Source organism: Cibotium barometz, chromosome 12, assembly GCF_041138505.1.
Source record: "Cibotium barometz isolate CiBa-2024 chromosome 12, ASM4113850v1, whole genome shotgun sequence".
Taxonomy (NCBI): Eukaryota; Viridiplantae; Streptophyta; class Polypodiopsida; order Cyatheales; family Cibotiaceae; genus Cibotium; species Cibotium barometz.
In genome coordinates this window covers 25988442-26006818 of record NC_141057.1, presented here as the reverse complement: position 1 = coordinate 26006818, position 18377 = coordinate 25988442, and the positions used below count along the sequence as shown (strand labels likewise).

Here is an 18377-nt window from a genome sequence, read left to right as displayed (position 1 = left end):
ATCTAGTTAATTAAGATTAGTAGATAATTAGAAAATAATCAAATTTTTAGTTATTTTCAAGAAGCTTTCTAGCCAGTGGAGGAGCTCCCTCTCCTTGTAGGCTCAACCATTGCCCAAACCCTTCTAGCCATAGATAGCCAACTCATTTATGCTCCAGCCAGTTCAATCAGAAGTGCAAACCGCCAACGCAAGGTGAAGAAAATCGCGAATGAAGAGGCGCCGTTTTTCTGAGGTGAATTTGACATTGCTGCTGCTCCAAATCAAATGGGTCTAATTCCTCTTAGCCCCAAGTGTTTTCAAGCATGCTCTACAAGCTGGTGAAGTCAGAAATTGATTTGATCAAGTCTACAGTGAGATCCAAGCTCTTCATCTAATTTGCAGGTGACTTTGGTAAAACAAAGATTAAGCAGTCAATGTTTAGTCAAATCTTGTGTTTCTTGGCTTAATCCTCTACTAGACTAATTGCTATTGATGGCCTTGAAAGGATTTGAGCTCATTTGAACTCTAAGGCCTTATATCTGGGCTCCTCGCATACTCTGTTTTCTGCACACAAAACAGAGGATTAATTTGCTAATCAATGATTAATCAATACTAATCACTATATTTTGATGCAATTGAGGGTTCAAATTAACCATTAGGTATCTGATACAGATCCCTATAACTTCAGATTGCAATTCGGAGTTGGTTTGATACTCCAACCATTTCGTACAAATTGGTTACCCTTGATTTAATATAATTTCTAGTAAAATTATGCTGATAAATTTGTGGTAATCATCATTTTGCATTTAACCCTTGGTTAATGCCTGAAAATCACACTCAAATTCAAGATTATTCATAGCCAGAGTTGCATTTGGGAATGTGCATAAGAATGAGTGCTATATGCATTATGTATTGGGCACATTACATCAGTGTAAAAATGGGATCAGACACTGCCCTTGTCCAGAATAAGGCAAGAGGTAAGACCTCCCGCATAGATTTGGGTTTGCATTGCATAATGATACAAGATAAACATCAAAAACCCAAAAGAACTATCAGCAAAACATTTAAACATGTTGCTCACATGGAGCAAGAAGACCTGACGGACAAGCTCATGGCCCCAACCATGAAAGAAGAAGAACATCTCTTTCCAAGAGGAAGATCCACACCAAGAAGAAAAGCTAGAGGAAGCATTGAAGGAAGACATGGACACGAGAAGAGAAGCTGCCACGACAAGAAGACTGAAAGAAGAGGAAGACATGGACGCATGAAGAGAAGTTGCCACGACAAGAAGACTGAAGACAAGAGAAGATGTGAGGCTCCAAGAAGTGAGGAGCCATGTGAAAATCTCTGCGAGAAAGAGAGAGAGAGAAACCCCACAACCCAATGTAACCTGCCCCAACAAAGTAAAACCACCTCTGAGCCACCGATGATGTAGGCCACGTGGTAGATGTATGTGTGAGCACTTTAGTCAAGGTCACGGGCACTTGTAGTAGCCTTGGACACATATAGAGAGAGAGTGTCAAGGACTATGAGTTTAGGGACTTGAGACACTGGTCGCAGGCTATCAAGTAAGAGAGAAACTTGGTACAGGGTCCAAGTGTGCTAAGTTAACTTGAGGGGAGGTGTGCTAGGCACTGGTCGCGGACTATCAAGTAAGAGGGAAACTTGGTATAGGGTCCAGGTGTGCTAGGAGTATTCACTTGAGGGGAGGTGTTGAAATATACAAGTGAATAGGGTGTGTGTGCGGGAACAAGCCCTTGGTTAGAGGCTGTAAAAGAGAATGTGTAAATGTGAGAGAACCTGTGAAAAGGTGAGAAGAATCTATTGGGAGAGAATAAAGGGTAGCATGAGAAGATTTAGGAAGTGTGGAGATATTTGGTGGAGAGAATCAAGCAAAAGAGATGGAGTGAATCAAGGAGAAATCAGTGGGATTAGATACTTGGATGTAAACTCTATAAATTGAGGCATTGGCCTAATGAGAATTTGTTGGTTTTTGATTATCCATGCCTACATTAAGCTATTAGTTAATTGCTCACTAATTACGTCTTAATTATTATCTAATCACTTTGTTAATGATGTTGATTCTAGCATTTGATCCACCATAGCTCATCACATTGCTGTAATTTTAACATGGAAGGGCAAGGACATAAACTCAAACTTGAGAAGAGGATTGCTACAATGTTTTAGCTACTACGGAGGGCCACATCGAGTCGTCCAGTGCCCAAACAAGAATATGGTTCATACGCACCAATCCCAACAAGTGGCTATGCCAATGACATGCCAGTACTCACCTGTACTAATTGTGGGATTGATCATTTGATCAAAGATTATCCATACCGTGCAAGTGGTTCGACTTCTAGTACCAATCAGGCCACCATCTGAACCATTAGTGTACAACCTGGAAATATCACACCACTCAATGTCCTAACAAGAGCTCAAGGTCAATTAGGAGACAAGGGAAAGAACCGAGTGGATGCGACTATTTCTAGAACTGGCCGCAAGAGACGAGTGAAAAAAGTGGGTAAGGGTGACACAAGGGTCACAATCCAAGATGGATCCGAAGAAGATACTTATTGCCAATGTGTTTAGATTACATGGCTTGCCAAAATACATTGTGTCAGATAGAGATCCGTAGCTTACAGGTAATTTTTGGTAGCATCTTTTTAGTAAACTTGGCACGCAACTCTGCATGAGTAGCGATGATCACCCACATACTTATGGTCAGACCAAGAGACCCAACCAATTCTTGGAGGATATATTGAGATCTTATGTTGGGGAATGACAAAGGGATTGGGCCTTTATTGGAGTTTGTGTATCATTCACACAAGCATTCCTCTACAAACTTTTCTCCATTTGAATTGAATTATAGGTATAGTCCATTGATGACAGGTACAATTGAATTACCTCAAAAGACTCCCAGTGCAGCTGAATTTCTATCTTAAATGTAGTTAAATTTAGCTAGAGCTCGAGTTTATATCCGTCGGGATATAGATCAAGCGGTCAAGTATGCTAATCCCAAGCGGATAGCTCGTTCTTTTACAGAGGGGGAGAAAGTGTTTCTTACTTACGCTTCGTGCGGGTAAATCTACTAAGTTGTTGCCTACATATTGTGGGCCATGGACGATTTTGAAATGAGCCAAAGATGTGGCTTATAAGTTAGACTTGCTCCACAAGACGGTCGTGTCCACCCAGTCTTTCATGTGAGTCGATTGAAGCATTATCTTCACGACGGTGGCGATAATTTAGTTGATGGTATGATTTCTTTGTAGGAACATGATTAAGAAGATCATGGACCAGAATAGATCTTGGAACGAAGAGAAAGATGATTATGAAATCGTATTCTTGAGCAGTTCCTTGTAAAATGGAAAGGACATCCCTTGACAAATGCCACTTAGGAAATGGAGTTTTAGTTTCATAAGTGTTATCCTCAGTTTGTCATCAAGGATAATGATTCCTAAAATAAAGAAAGAATTTTACAACCCTTACACGTGGTAACACATGGGACATACATGTGGCAACATGTGGGATATGTACACACTGATATGCAAGATTTACATGCTAGTAATGTGCGGGACATGCAGGTGTTGCGTGGGAACCCAATGGCGGCATACTATTTTACATCATCAATTATAATAATAAGTGTGAATGGGTAGTGTTCATGGGTGATGGTTGTAGGACAAAAACCCAGTGATGTGTAGCATGGGGTACCCAGGGACACAAGGGGGCATGAGTATGGTGTGTGGCCGGTAAGGTACACACCTAGGGTCACTGGTATATATGATGGTTGGGTGGTTAAACATGCTAGGTTTTGTTTTAGCTATTTTTGAGTTCTTCTTCTCTTTCACATTTTTTGCATGAGGCTAGATTCATAGAGCTAGGGCAGCTTGCACGAAGGCCTAACATGCTTTCTAGCCAACTAATAAATTGAGCCAAAGTCCAGCTCCAAAGCTCTTACACAAGAACCCATCATGCAAACTCCATTATGTCCATATGCTAAAAAAGAACAATTGTTATGCCATTGGCAAAGAGATCCCACCCCTCGTGCCATGATCAGCATGTTCCTGGCTCATGGTGCATTGTCTCACCAACAACCCCAAGCCCCAACAACCTCTTCCAAAGAAACACAAACGGGAGACATCCTGCAACCCATTTGTTTCTTCCCCAATGTTAGCCATGGAGGAACATTTAACCGCTCGCATGTCATTGGATCTAGCCAAACCACAACCTCAACCTCCCACCAACCACCATCCCCATTCCCCAGTCCACTCAAGAGGAAGCTCCTCTTAGCTTTGCAAGTGATATGTTTGAGCCTCTAGACTTCTTCGCACCTGACCCAATCATATTCTCATATGAAAATCGCAGTGTCAATGGCCATTACACAATATAGGCAACAAAATGCATGCCATAGAGCTAACACGAGAATTGGTGAGGCCATCTTTTAACTTAGCACTTGTTGCCAAAGAGAATGGGACTTCAAAAGAATAAACAAGCAATCTTTCAACCTACCAGTTGTTGTCAAAGAATGGGACTTCAAAAGAATAAACCAACAGAAAAGGATGTGTGCTTCAAGTCTCACATAGCCAAGCACATTGAGAGGATGTGAACCTATTGTACCTCATTATGCCTTGTAGATTACACTACACATATCTATCTTTCTCTATAAGCCCCACAAGACTATTGAGTTATTAAGCTCAACTAGTGTGCTATAGATATTGATGTGACCTTCGTAGGTGATAGATTTTGTACTTATATCATTGGAGGCGGCGCCGCATGGAGCCCAAGCCAAATATGTCTATCAAGAGAGTCACCAATTAACCCGTAAGCCAACTCCCACCCTGTCTCACCAACTCCTACTTCATCCTAGCCTCTACCACATTCGCCTCGATCGGCCTTCCACCCTTAAGAAAATTCCATACCCACCTCTGCGCCACACTCAAGAATGTCATCGATTGGTCTCTCATGGACCACCATCTCATTCCACTGACACCAACCCATGATTTTGCAACTCCCTCCAATACTTCAAACACGTCACAACACTCAACTGTCAATGGATCGAGCTTATCAACCATGTAGCCAAAACTTCCAAACACTACATACTCTAGAAAAAACAAGATCTCAAGAGCCGGGATATGATATATCCGTGAGAGCATTAGAAGCTTAGCAATTCCCAACAATTACTTTAGGGCACCCATGAGAAGAATTCCAAGCTCAAAGTTGAGTTGCTCAATAAAGCTACTCAAACTTTGCTTCAGGCCACCCATGAAGTAGAATGCCAAGCTCAAAGTTGAGCTCATGAAAGCCACACATAAAATCTATCAGCTTCACAATGACAGCTTCACGACGATGAGCTCATAGCATTTGAAGCCACCCAAGAGGAGCTAGCCCACAATCATAAGCAAGACATGGACGACTTCAATAATACCAAGCCCTAGAGACCCCCAAGATTGTGTCAGCCCAGGTACATAAGCCCAAAGAGACCAACTCCTAGCTGAGCCCAATCCGAAGAAGCCCAAAGAGGACCAACTCCTAGCTGAGCTCAATCCGAAGAGGCCCAAAGAGGACCAACTCCTAGCTGAGCTCAATCCGAAGAGGCCCAAGCGATCCGTGTAGCTAATCAATAGAGTGTGATGATGCCCTCAGTACAACAAATGAGGTAGGCAAGCTCTCCTTACTGCATTCCATGAGGAGTACAATCATGCAGAGTTAGAAATTTTCAATAGAGTGTGATGATGCCCTCAGTACAACAAATGAGGTAAGCAAGCTCTCCTTAGTGCATTCCATGAGAAGTACAATCATGTAGAGTGAGAAAAGTGATCACTCGAGAAGCAACCTACCAAGACCTCCTCTGCCACAAAGAAGCCCTCATCAGCCATGCACATGTCAAAATTCATAAGATGGAAATCGTGGCCTTAGATGATACCCTAATGGGAGGGTGTAACCAAAAGGAAGCTAGACATGTAGATACTGAGCTCAATGGGTCAACAATGTTGATGCATGCTATCAATCTCGGTCTCATGACACCTTTTCCACCATGAGCCAGTCTCTTTTCAAAACACGTACCCTCATCAACTGAACCATGGCCCTTTATTTACTTCAATGTAATATCTTTTTATTGGACCCAATTTCAACCCCCACCTTCCACACCATCTTAGCCTGCATCAACACAACATTGTAACCCACCCTTACTACCCTTTTCTTCTTCGACCAAGCCATCTCATTTTTGGACACTACACTCTTATACTCCATTGAATCGTATTCAATAGCGTGTAACTTGTTAAAATAGCAATGTATGAGGGTACAACAACTGTAGAGCAAGGGGGAGAGCATGCACATTAAAAAGGAAGAAAGACTAAGGATCCTAGATCAAGGTTGATTTGTATGGTTACATGTAAATAGTGAAGTTAATGGTTAAAAAGATAACACTTGGAAAGTGCATGAAGGCACAAGCAGTGTGAGAATTTATGGACACATGGACGGCACAAGGGTGCACATATCTTGTGGTATGGAGCTCGATGTGCTATACAATGATGTATTTGCATCAACTTAGATAATGTAAGTGGTTTTTGTGTGTCTATCTCTCTCATTAGGAGATTAGGGGACTGCATCACAATCTCAACAACCAAGAGAGAGAGAGACTGAAATTTGTGAGGAGTGGGACAGGAGTTTTGTGAAGCCTTGATCTTTGAGAGAGAAAGTAGAGAGTAAGCAGTCCGAGTAGAAAAAAAAAAGATGACAATTCGTAGCGCTCCAAGTTGGCAATCTATGACAATAACACACAACATTCATCTCTGAGAGTCTGAGTAGCAGAAAAGCTGCAACAAAATAGGCAACTTCTATACGGGAAGCAGCAAACAGACGAAAAGAAACAAGCGTTAGCAGTCACAGCAGTCGACAAAGAACGAAGTGACAGCTACTTGTTGAAAGGAGAAAATTCTATCAACAAGAGAGAGAGAGAGAGAGAGAGAGAGAGAAGAACTGCTTTGAGCAGTAGGAAATGCTGCATTATTCTTTTAAGTAGAAGAAGACAAGGTTTCTGTCAAGCGAGAGCTTGGATCAACAGCCAAAGTAACAACCACAAGCAGTATAGGCATACATAGTGTCCTTAGCACCTCCACGACTTCAAACGACTATAAGCAAGACATCTCCGATGCTTCCTTGCACACACAAGCAGTAGTGCGCAGATTTGAGCATCGTGAGACGGGAAAAGGAGCTTATGTAGACCACTACTGAGAGAAGAAGATAAGAAATATCAATTTTTTGTGTCACTGGCTCATCAGCACTGCGAGTAGACCACTACTGAGAGAAGAAGATAAGAAATATCAATTTTTTGTATCACTAAGGTCAAAACCCAATGCTTTAAAATTTTGGTGTGAAGGCTCTTCCATAAAAGGTTGCTCACATGGGAAATAAAATCCTAATCTACATGAATATCATGGGCTCGATTTCCATGTCTTTGGCAAGGAAATCATCAACATGTTCTTCATCTTTCACATCATCATCAAAATAGGCAAAAGCTTAGGCATCTACTACTACATCACCAACAAAATCTTTTCACCAAAAATGTGTAACCTTTATAAATGCCACCAATATGAGCAGGCAAAGCGTCAACCATGCTTCGAAAAAAGATTAGGTTAACGTGACCAATGAGCACGCATGGAATAAATTTATGTATGTAAGAACAAAGAAAGAGCTCTCGCTACTCACCCCTAGGTGTAGCCCCGTCCTCCCGTCTGTAAAGTATCAAGTCAAAGCCAACACTGCCCACAGGGCATGTTGACACTCCAACATATGACTAGGAGTGTAGCTCCAGTGTAGCATGTTAGGTGATAGATCCTCATCACCATTGATGGGGAGTGTTGAAATAGCAATATGTGAGCGTGCAACAGAGGGCAAGGGGGAGAGCATGCGCATTAAAAAGGAAGAATAAAGACTAAGGGTCCTAGCTCAAAGGTTGATTTGTATAGTGGTTACATCTTAATGGTGATGTTAATGGTCAAAAAGGTAGCACACGGAATGTGCATGAAGGCACTTGTAGTGTGAGCATCTATGTGCACATGGATGGCACAAGGATACACATATCTTATGGGATGGAGCTCCATGAGAGCTATATAATGATGTATTTGGATCAACTCTAATGTAAGTGATTTTTGTATGTATATCTCTTGCTCTCGTGATTAGTAATTAATTGCTTACGTAATCAAGTTTTAATTATTTAAGTCATATTATGACTTTAATTATATTTGAACCTCCTTATTAGTAATTAATTAAGTCATATTATGACTTTAATTATATTTGAACCTCCTTATCTTAGCAATTTTTAACACAACTTGGCCACTTGGTGTCACTTGTTCGTAGAGTCGACACTCTTTACCAAGGAAGATTATTTCCTCAACCTCATGGTACCATCTGACGGCACCACTCGACCTCAACTTCCCCATCCACGCAAACTCACTTCACTCGACCATGATAGCCATGAAGCCCCTTGAGTAGTGAAGATTACTTTTTTCCAACTTTATAAAACACCCATGCAAGCTTAACTGAAGGTTTCCACAAATCGGTCTAGCCATCCAGACCCCAACACCTTAAGGTGATGGAGGACCTCAATTCTATCCATTTTGTGGAATCTCCTAGTGCTATGCTTGGTACCACTTTTCTGAACAGAATAGCAGCTCACATACTTGCCTACTCTGCGAGATTCCACATTAAAGGCAGCTTCCATAACCATATGGAAAGACCCATTGAGATGGTCAAAATCCATCTACTGGTGAATCAACACATCGATCACCTATTTGCACAATGGAAGATCCACCACCACCTACGGCACGCTAGAGGAGACTAGCACTTTGTTGATCCCAATGACTACCCTACCACCGCATGTCATATAGGAGTCCAACCCGAGTGGCACATGCCCTATCTCCTCAGTGACCACCAAATGTGGCAAGAATACATGGACACAACCCATTGACACCAAATACATGTGAATCAAAAGAAGGTAGCCTTGAACACACATTCTCGCGCATGTAAGAAAAAGGACCCGCCTATAACCTCCCATACATATATGGCTCCACACCCCTTACCACCATGGAGATGTGGCTCTAAATGAAGAACTTCATTGACCTCTACGACACCAAGGTCCCTACCCTGCTATCATTGCCACATCTCAGTTCTTCTAGCTTATCATCCTCATCCTTAAAGAGGTGCCCAAGAACCAATGGACAAGCAAAGAGCGGCTAGTCTTTGGTCTCAATGAAGGTACCAACTTTCGCTTGCACGGTCCAAAATCAATCACTTTCAAAGACATGCCAGATATCGGCTTTTGGAAGCCCCACTTTGAGATCATGCATCAATCCAGTTGATGGCTTCTCACAAGCCCTTCATCACATCTTTCTACGAGTCCAATGGTATCTTTAGAACCAATGCGGGTTGGTACGTGTCACCCCATTCTGCACCCTATATTTACTACTTTCCACATTCTTTTAAGGACCCACATTCGGTACAAAACCCTTGTCTAGGGGTACCGCATACAAGTTGCATGCAAAAAAGAGTTGAAGTAAACAGAATTAAAAGTATCGAAGAAAGCAATGTGTTGGAGTTTTTACTAGAAGGAGCTTCTATACGAGCCCGACTTTTGTCCAATGCCTATGCATGGCACGTACCATATATATATAGGGGCTCTCCATATAGTGGACACAGACACCACTCTTTCGAGAACCTTCATAATCGCCAGCAATCCTTCGAATATGTTGTAAATGGGGAGACCATGGCCCATGGTATGACGCATGGCCTAGAATTTCCTAGAATTAGCAAGAGCCTACTGTAACCTAGACTTCGATAACACCACCCATTGATCCACGCTATCTCTATCATGAGTGCTTGATAATGCCAAATCCCTTGAGTCCCAGCTCCATTATAGATATGGACAAAGCCAATTGCCCTCCTACATCACAATTCTAATGGTCTTGATTCCCCAAGAACAGAGATGTCGAGTAAATATCAAAGAAAGCAACAAAGAGAGTCGAAGAAAGCAATTAAGTTGCAGAAATCTTTAAGTTGGAGGAACACACACACAGGGACACACCTTTCGCCCACCGTTTTCCATGCACATCACCATCATATTTTACTAGGGGCATCACATTTTTTTATATCTTACATCTCATGGCATACATAAGTACATGTTCCTGCAGCTAACCTCACCAATGCCAATCCTCCAACAGCATCTTTAGATGGGGGGATCATCATAGGAGCAAGCTTGGCCCATGGTACGACCCATCGTCTCTCGAGAACCCCCGACCTTGTAGATCCTTCCAAAGAGTTTCATTTCATGCAACCTCTGCTTTTGGTTTCAATTCAACACCAATAAAACCTTGCCCTAGAATTGACGTGTTCACCACAAAGAAGCCTAATCTCTTAACATTATCAGATCCAAGCATACTTTGGTCATGCCAAGATGCTCCAAACCAACATCTTCCCATGCAAATTATTCCATGGCGGTCCTAGCACTCATTTCACCAATCATAGGGTGCTAACATCTTCTAGCCCACTACCTAAGCTTGAAGGGTCCATGCCACTTCCACAACCACCAGAGGCCTCGCATGAAGAGCTTCTACATCACCTATCACCTTCTATTCTGCCTTGACATGTTGCCTACTACCAAGGCTATCCAAAGAAGCTTCTTACCACTTTATCGTGCATCTCACTATGGATCAATCCCGAATCATACCACTCAACCTCGCATTCCAAATTCATGGTGTTTCCTGGACCATCCACATCTTTCCACCCTTGCAACAACCTCACATCAAGTTGGGTAACACGAGGACGTGATCACCATTAGGAAGAGAGTTATGTTAGCGACTCCGTACGTTACCATGGTTTCACTTGTCTGACCTATTGTAAGGCGCTTTGCCATCTTACCTACTCAAAGAGACACATATCCTCTGTAAGACGGTGCTAGAAGAATCCAAATTCATGGCGTATTCTAGACCATCCACACCTTTCCATCATAGCAACAGTCTCACCATCGACTTGGTTCGCGTGAGAACGTGGTCACTCACCATTAGGAAGAGGAGTATGTTAACCTTTCTGTAGGTTAACATGGTTTCACATGCCGACCTATCATAAGGCGTTTTCTCATCTTATCCACTTGAACAAGCACTCATCCTTTCTGAGACGATGCTAGAATATATAAAGCTACCTTTCCTTGTGTGTAATGTTAAATAAGAAAAGTCTATGCACTCTGTGTACATACTTAAGACTAGTAATATAGGCCAAACCATCTTTAAGTTTGGTCAGCCTAGTGTGAAAACTAGTCCCTTATATATAAGACGCTTTTTATAATAAACAATACACAATCATTTCCATGCAACACAATGCTTGTGAGCTCCTCCTCTTCTCTCTAATCTTGCTTGCTTGTGCTCTATTGTATCTTGCATGTTTCATGGATTGCCTGCTATATAGGAATATTTATAGACTTTCTACTTGCATTAGCTTCCTTTTCCTTTCCCAGCTTTTGTGAGAGAATCATCACGAAGGACCATCTGTGTTTACCTCCATCTAGGCGAAGAGGGCTCTCCCTTCACCCTATCAACAAGGAGCACTCCGATGTGAACAAAGTGAGGATGTGATGGGGAAGCTAGTGCACCCACATAGGAATGTTACAATTGCGGCTCCAATACAAGATCCAACGCCACATACTTCACAAGACTAAGATAAGCTCTTGACTTGAATAAGAAAACTCTTCCCAATGTGCACGAAGCTCTTGCTCAATCTAGACACCACTTGCTCTACAATCTTAAGGCTACAAATCCAAGATGCCAAATGAGGAAGCGACTCATAGTCCCTATGTGTCTTTGTAATTTGTGCTGATGGTAAATCCACATCCACTTTGAGTCGTAGTAGACTACTACATATACCACGAAAAACATCAGAGCTGTGTTTCATACATCCTCTAGGATAAAGTATCATTTCCTCGCCTTCAGAGAAACTCAAGCTAGCAACACTTAATAGCATTGGAGCGGTGTGTCTAGTATATAGTGTCCTTTCCTCAACTTCAAAGGAAACAATGAATAGCATTGGAGTGATGTGCCATATATCCTCTAGTATAAAGTGTTCTTTCCTCAACTTGAGGGAAACTCGATCTGAGCTCTACTGTGACCTTTACATAAAAACTAAGCTATAGGCAAAAAATTATCAACAAAAGTCTTACGTATAAAACAAAACAAAAATTTTGAGCAATAGTATTTAAGGATGTTAATATAAGACTCTCAAACTCATGTATGATACAAATACGCCTCTAGAGACTCATGTATGATACAGATATCACCTACATGCTAAATTTAGCCCCAACAATCACAATACCACCACATCCTCCAATATCCAAATCTACATTGATCATCAAACTCTTGTGAGGAGACCATATGTGATCACCCTCTGATGAGACACACAAGCACATAAAAGTAGGTAGAAGAGATATGTGCACAAAAGAACTAGTCACTATCTTGTTATAAAGAATGAAATCTACAAACATGCAAGAGACCCAATGTATGGAAATCGGGTGCTCCCAATATATTCATGTACTTCTAATCCATACAAGTAGCCTTAGGCATACAAGATCCAAATATCAAGAGCATGTGTGATTCCAAACCATGCCCATGATACATGTTGATTCCATAGCATGATGAAGCATGTCCATTAACTAACAATAAATGCAAGAGAAGCAAAAGAAAAGCCACTACAGTGAAGAAAGTGTCTCGCCTACACAATATAGCTAAGACCTCGTGGGAGTATTTTAGAGTAAGTGAGGTCAAAAAATAAATTTCCATCAACAATATGCAACTTACGAGAGAATAAAGAGAGAAAAATTCTACCACTTCGACAAAGGAAGAATACGATCATTCAAAGCTCGATTTGTAAGTCAAGATATATCTCATATTTTTTGTTTGGTTAATATTACTTTATATTAGTTAAGTACGCTAATAGTTTTTACATATACTTTGATCAAACAAAAGCGGACTACAAACTATGGTCACCCTCGTGCTTATGAGATGATGAAGGCTAGGGAGATGGAGATGGAGATGGTGCTGACGAATATGATGATGTGATACAGCAACGCGTAGCGGATGCTAGCCGGTTATCTACTCCAAGAGACATTTTCAACTCTTGGTTATTATATAATATTTGTAACTTTTTTCTCGTAAATATGTAACACTAATTATAGCATTGTACCATTGCAAGAGGCTAGTGTAATGAGGGTGCCTTGTGGAGTAGACAAAATGATCGTGAGGAGCCAGATGGTTTGGATGGAGCATCATAGGATTCTATCTTGATACATAGATACAAAGAATTTTTTCGTGGTCGTAGATATTTAGTTTGTGGATGATCGAGGGGTTGGATCCCTACATTTTGTATCTTGCATCATTAAGATACTTTTTAACATTTCGTTAAACATATATATATATATATATATAGAGATAGAGATAGAGAGAGAGAGAGAGAGAGAGAGAGAGAGAGAGGTTCGTCATTATCTCAATGAGCGCCTTTCTCTATTCATAGTTCATAGAAACTATTGTGTGCATACTTCCACGACATCCAATGCAAACTTGTGAGAGAACTGGACAAGCCTCCAAAAAGCATGCAATGAAAATCATGGAGTTCTCTCATGTACCGAGCAATATCCACCTGCTTGGACTGAGCATACTTCACCACCTCACATCGAGGCATTATATCTGAGTAGGAAACCCAACCACCCACTTGACACATTGTTCTTATATTATTTTACATTACTTCTCCCATCATGCTATTCCGCCTGGACATTTGTTGCGCCCCAAAAAATGCCATACAACATACACATATGTATATCATTCATTGCTTTACTATGTACTGGGACTAAACATTGGCGGTCAACTCATCAATTTCATTAATGGTGATAGCCTGCAAACATAGGGAAAATACAATCAAAACCGTACACTGACAGACCACAATAGCCCACACATTCAGAATATAGTCTGCCATAACACATGCAAAAACCCCACAGCAGAACAGTCACCAACCACAGGAGATTTTGAAGCTTCCTTATTACCTGTTCTTTGCCGGCAAAATCATTGTCGTCTGTCAAAAAAAGCATGCAGTGGCACTCCTTCCTGCAATCAAGTATCCAGGAGGATCAATGACTTCTAAAGAAAAAAGTAGGAACAGAAATGTTTGCACAAATGATGCTACCATTGCATGTCTCTCTCTCTCTCTCTCTCTCTCTCTCTCTCTCTCTCTCTCTCTCTCCCCCCCTCCACCTCCCTTTTCCCTCTGTTCGCACCATCCGCCTGCTGTGCTGTGCCCCCCCCCCCCCCCCCTCTTCTGTTCGGGCCTTGCGCCTGCTGTGCATCCAACTGTCGGTCCACCAGGACTGTGGGGAGTGTAGGGATCTTCACGTGCTTCTCAGCCATGTCAAGCAAGTCTACCATCTCAAGGTTTCACAAGGTCTTTTGAAGGGAAGGTGGGTGGGAAAAAAAAAGAAGAAGAGCCTACAAATAATATGCAAGGTGGCTGTCCAACAATGATGGCCGCCTTCTACCCGATCTCCAAGTCTCGAACAGCCCAAGCAATCTCCAATCAGCACCTCAAATCAGCAAACCCTCGAGGCCCCACTGTCTCCAAGCTTCAAGCCACCTGGGGCTCTGATACCATGTCAGAATGCACAGCGGAAATGACGACAATTGCTGTAGAGAGCAAAACGCAGATGAGAGAGGGAGAGAGAGAAGCTGTGTACTCTGCTCTATAGCAGAAATGAAAGCCCTAAAGGCTACGGTCAAAGATCATACAGTAGAGGGGAACTGAATATTTAGGAGGGTCCAAGGACGGACTTGGAGCAGCTGAAGGCTACAAGTGATAAGTTGCAGGAAGAATTGCAAACCACCAAGAAAGATGGGGTGGAGGTGGTGAAGAAGCACAAACCCCCACAGACCATACATGAGACTCTCAAGGAGGAGAAACGCAGGAAGGATAGGGCCCTCCCTGTCCAAGTGCAAGGGCTACAGGTGGGGGCTTCCCCCAAGGCGGATGTTATGACGCTTTCCCAGATGATAGGAGAAGATAAGATCCCCCGCCTCCCCCTCTTTGCATATACATGGAGGGCAAGCAAGGATATGACACGAGAGCGGCCCCTCATTATCAAATTCCCTTATGCCACCAACAGACATGCCTTCTTAGACAGATGGGCTGTCCTCAAGGGCACACACGTGTACATGGGAGATGATCTCACCCTAGCACAGGTGGCACACCGACGTGAGGTGATGGTGACTGTTCATGAGGCTCGTAGAGCAGCCAAGTGGGCTATCTACAGAGATGGTAGGGTCATTATCACTGAGCGCTGTCCCAAATAGGGACGCGGGGTCTATGAGACCAAACACCTGAGGATAGCAGTATGGAACTGCAATGGCACCCCATGGTCGAATCCAGGAGGGTTGAACGAGATTCTCATAGGCAGATGTCATTTTCTATACAGAGACTCATTAGAGTGCTGAGAGGGGCTTACCGTACATAGCTGGGTATGAGTGGGAGTCAACTTTCCGAGGCGAGACCTGCACATCAAGAGGAGTACGTGGTTCCAGAGGGGTAACTGTTCTTTTTCGATCCCATCTTCGACAGATTCTCAACATCGTCCAGAGGGACGAGGATGCACGTTATCTTTGGGTGCGGCTACAACTTAGTAGTGACAGAGTCATCCACATTGTTGTGTGTTATTTTGCACCGCGCCACTCCCCTTATGCTGCACAGCATGGTCAGTCACCGTACTTACCATTATATGGGGATATTATGGAGTTCTCACAGCTAGGGAAAGTCTTGCTTCTCGGGGACTTCAACTGAGTCAGCAAGTCCTACTCTATCTCGACAACCCTATCAGACTACACAAGCTGAACATCACTAACACGGGGCTGCAGAGATCATGGCAGGACCGTGAGGAGGTCACAGTGTATGGGAGATATTTCTTAGAGCTAGGAGCTGCACATGGTCTCGTTATCTATAATGGGATGTCCCGATGGCCATCCTCCGACGCCCTCACCTCCTTCCCTCAATGAGGAGGTACTGGCACCATGGAGTACCTTATGGGATCTCCGGCTTTGGCACACCTTCTCCCCGACTTCTCCATCCCGCCACCTCCCTTTGAAGCTGACCATGCCTACCTCTTTTTCACTCTCGCCTGCACACCACCCGTCCCTCCACCACCCCCCCCCCCCCATCTCACATTACACCCAGGTCCATTTTGATCACGAGCTTGACATTGTTTACTCCAACCACATCTACTGCCAACTCCAGGATGTGGAACCTACTGTCCCCCTACCCACCCTCACATCACAGCTCACCACCATACTCCACACATCTACCATCACTTCTTTCATCTCCACGTGGCGGTCTACCGCCAAGCCACCTTGTGATTCCTTGCCCAGAACTGTTGGTATGATGACGAATGCCAAGCCACACGCTCCCGTCTTAAGCATGAGGTATGGATTGGGCAAATCACGAAGCGCCAAGTGCGACAACGGATTTCTCAATGGCTCACCCAAAGCAAGAAACGGGAGTTCTACGCTCAGAAAGAGGATGAGTTATACCAATTTTTCTTAGGACCAAACTGTAAAGAGGTTTGGAGGAAACTCTAAGAACATCACCCCCCCATACCTATCAATTGCGCGGACACATGGCACTCCTATGCACGCTCCCTCTATCATATCCCCCATCAGCCACCCCTACCCCCAGGCCCCACCACCAAATCCCCGCCCAAACAGCTCCACCTTCTTCATAAAGGGCACAGTCCTCGAGGCCATTTGTAGTGTCACGTGCACACCCTATGGGTTGTACAAGTGACATGGCATCCATAAACATTTAGCAAGCATTAATCCATTTATCCAGGGTATTTACAGCATAGAGCACGACATAAGCATGTGTTTGGGGCTTTTACAGCACCCACATCAGCACCTAAGACAACAAGAGCATTTAAGGCAATTAAGCGTCAGGTAACACCAGGTCATGAGCATTTATGGCAGCTGACAGCTGTCTTCAGCAGCCGACAGCAGGTTGTTGGGCATTTAACATAGTCATGGAGTCTCCTACACCTGGCCGACTGCTGTACAGTACCCAACCAGCTGCAAAGCATATTATATAAATAGAAGTGCATCATTCAGTCCATCTCATCTCCATCATCTCTTCATCGTTAGTGAAGTTCAGCATCCAGCACTCAGCATTCAGCATACAGTCAGCATCATATGTTCTCTTCTAAGCGTTTCCTTCCTAGGGATCAAAGGGAAGACAGCAGATCAGCAGTTCATCATCAGCATAATCAGCAGCATACAGTTCACCTTCCTACCTCCTACATAGAGGAAAGCCGGCATCCAAGGGTGGAACTCAGCATTGGAGAAAGGGAACAGTCCATCATCAGCATTCAGCTTATCTCTCTCTTCCCGAGATAGACACTCATCTACGGACAGCATAGATCTATTTATAGATCTTCATTGTAACTCACCCAATTAATATAGCTGCATTGCATTGACACCCTTGTCTGTCTCTTAAAGTATCACTAAGTGAAGTTCAGTATTAGCCTAAGGTTGTTTTACTACGATCAATCCCCCTCATGTCACACAGACTACGTAATGGTGAGCCCAAGATCATGAGGGACTCACTGCCGAGTACATCTCGCATGCAGATGATACCCTAGCGCCCCTACTAGCCTACATGTTCAATAGAGCCCTTTGTGAAGGATTTCCACCCTCTTGGTCCACCAACACCATCACGCCCATCCTCAAAGCCGGAGATCCACTTGATCCTAATAATTACAGGATGATCATGATTAGCTACACATTGGCCAAACTATGTGGATCCGTGCTAAAGGCAGAGCTCAATTCATTTGCAGAGAGACAAGGATGTAGAGCCTCACGACAGGCAGGCTTTCAGAGGAGCTACTCTACCCTTGACCACATCTTCACCCTCAGTGCCATCATCAAGGAGGGTAAAGCACAACATCATAGGATTTACTGCTGCTTTGTGGATTTCCACAAAGCTTTTGATATTGTACCCCGAGCCCACATCCTACACCGTCTACAGGAGATAGGAGTCCCATCTGACATGGTTTGGAGCATCATCGCCCTGTATGAGTCCATCACCGGACGAGTGAGCCCCTAACGTCCCCTAACTGGGACATTATCTTTCATGTCCACATCGACGGCTCCGCCTTTGCTATTGGATGTGGTGAGTCATGAACAGGTCGGCCTGTTTCCAGAGGCAGTCAGCCAAGTCACATCTCCACTATATAAGGCTGGTCCTCATATTCACTTGTATCCATCCAATCCCTTGCACATTGTTCAACTCTCTTGCTGGCTATTGCCATTGTAAAGCTATTTGCTATTATAAAAGGTGAT

General features: G+C 43.3%; 1 protein-coding gene across 1 annotated transcript in view; it reads right to left on the bottom strand.

Moving 5' to 3' along the window:
• Positions 1 to 13473: 13473 nt before the first annotated feature.
• The window catches only part of LOC147633228 (ferredoxin-thioredoxin reductase catalytic chain, chloroplastic-like), a 57383-nt gene continuing 52479 nt past the window's right edge, over positions 13474 to 18377 (bottom strand). The window contains exons 5-6 of the mRNA XM_086806240.1: positions 14054 to 14114; positions 13474 to 13905 (exon numbers count right to left, since the gene is read on the bottom strand). Of these exons, the coding sequence (XP_086662366.1) occupies positions 13861 to 13905; positions 14054 to 14114 (106 nt within the window). The 3' untranslated portion in view covers positions 13474 to 13860. The remainder of the gene's footprint in view (positions 13906 to 14053; positions 14115 to 18377) is intronic.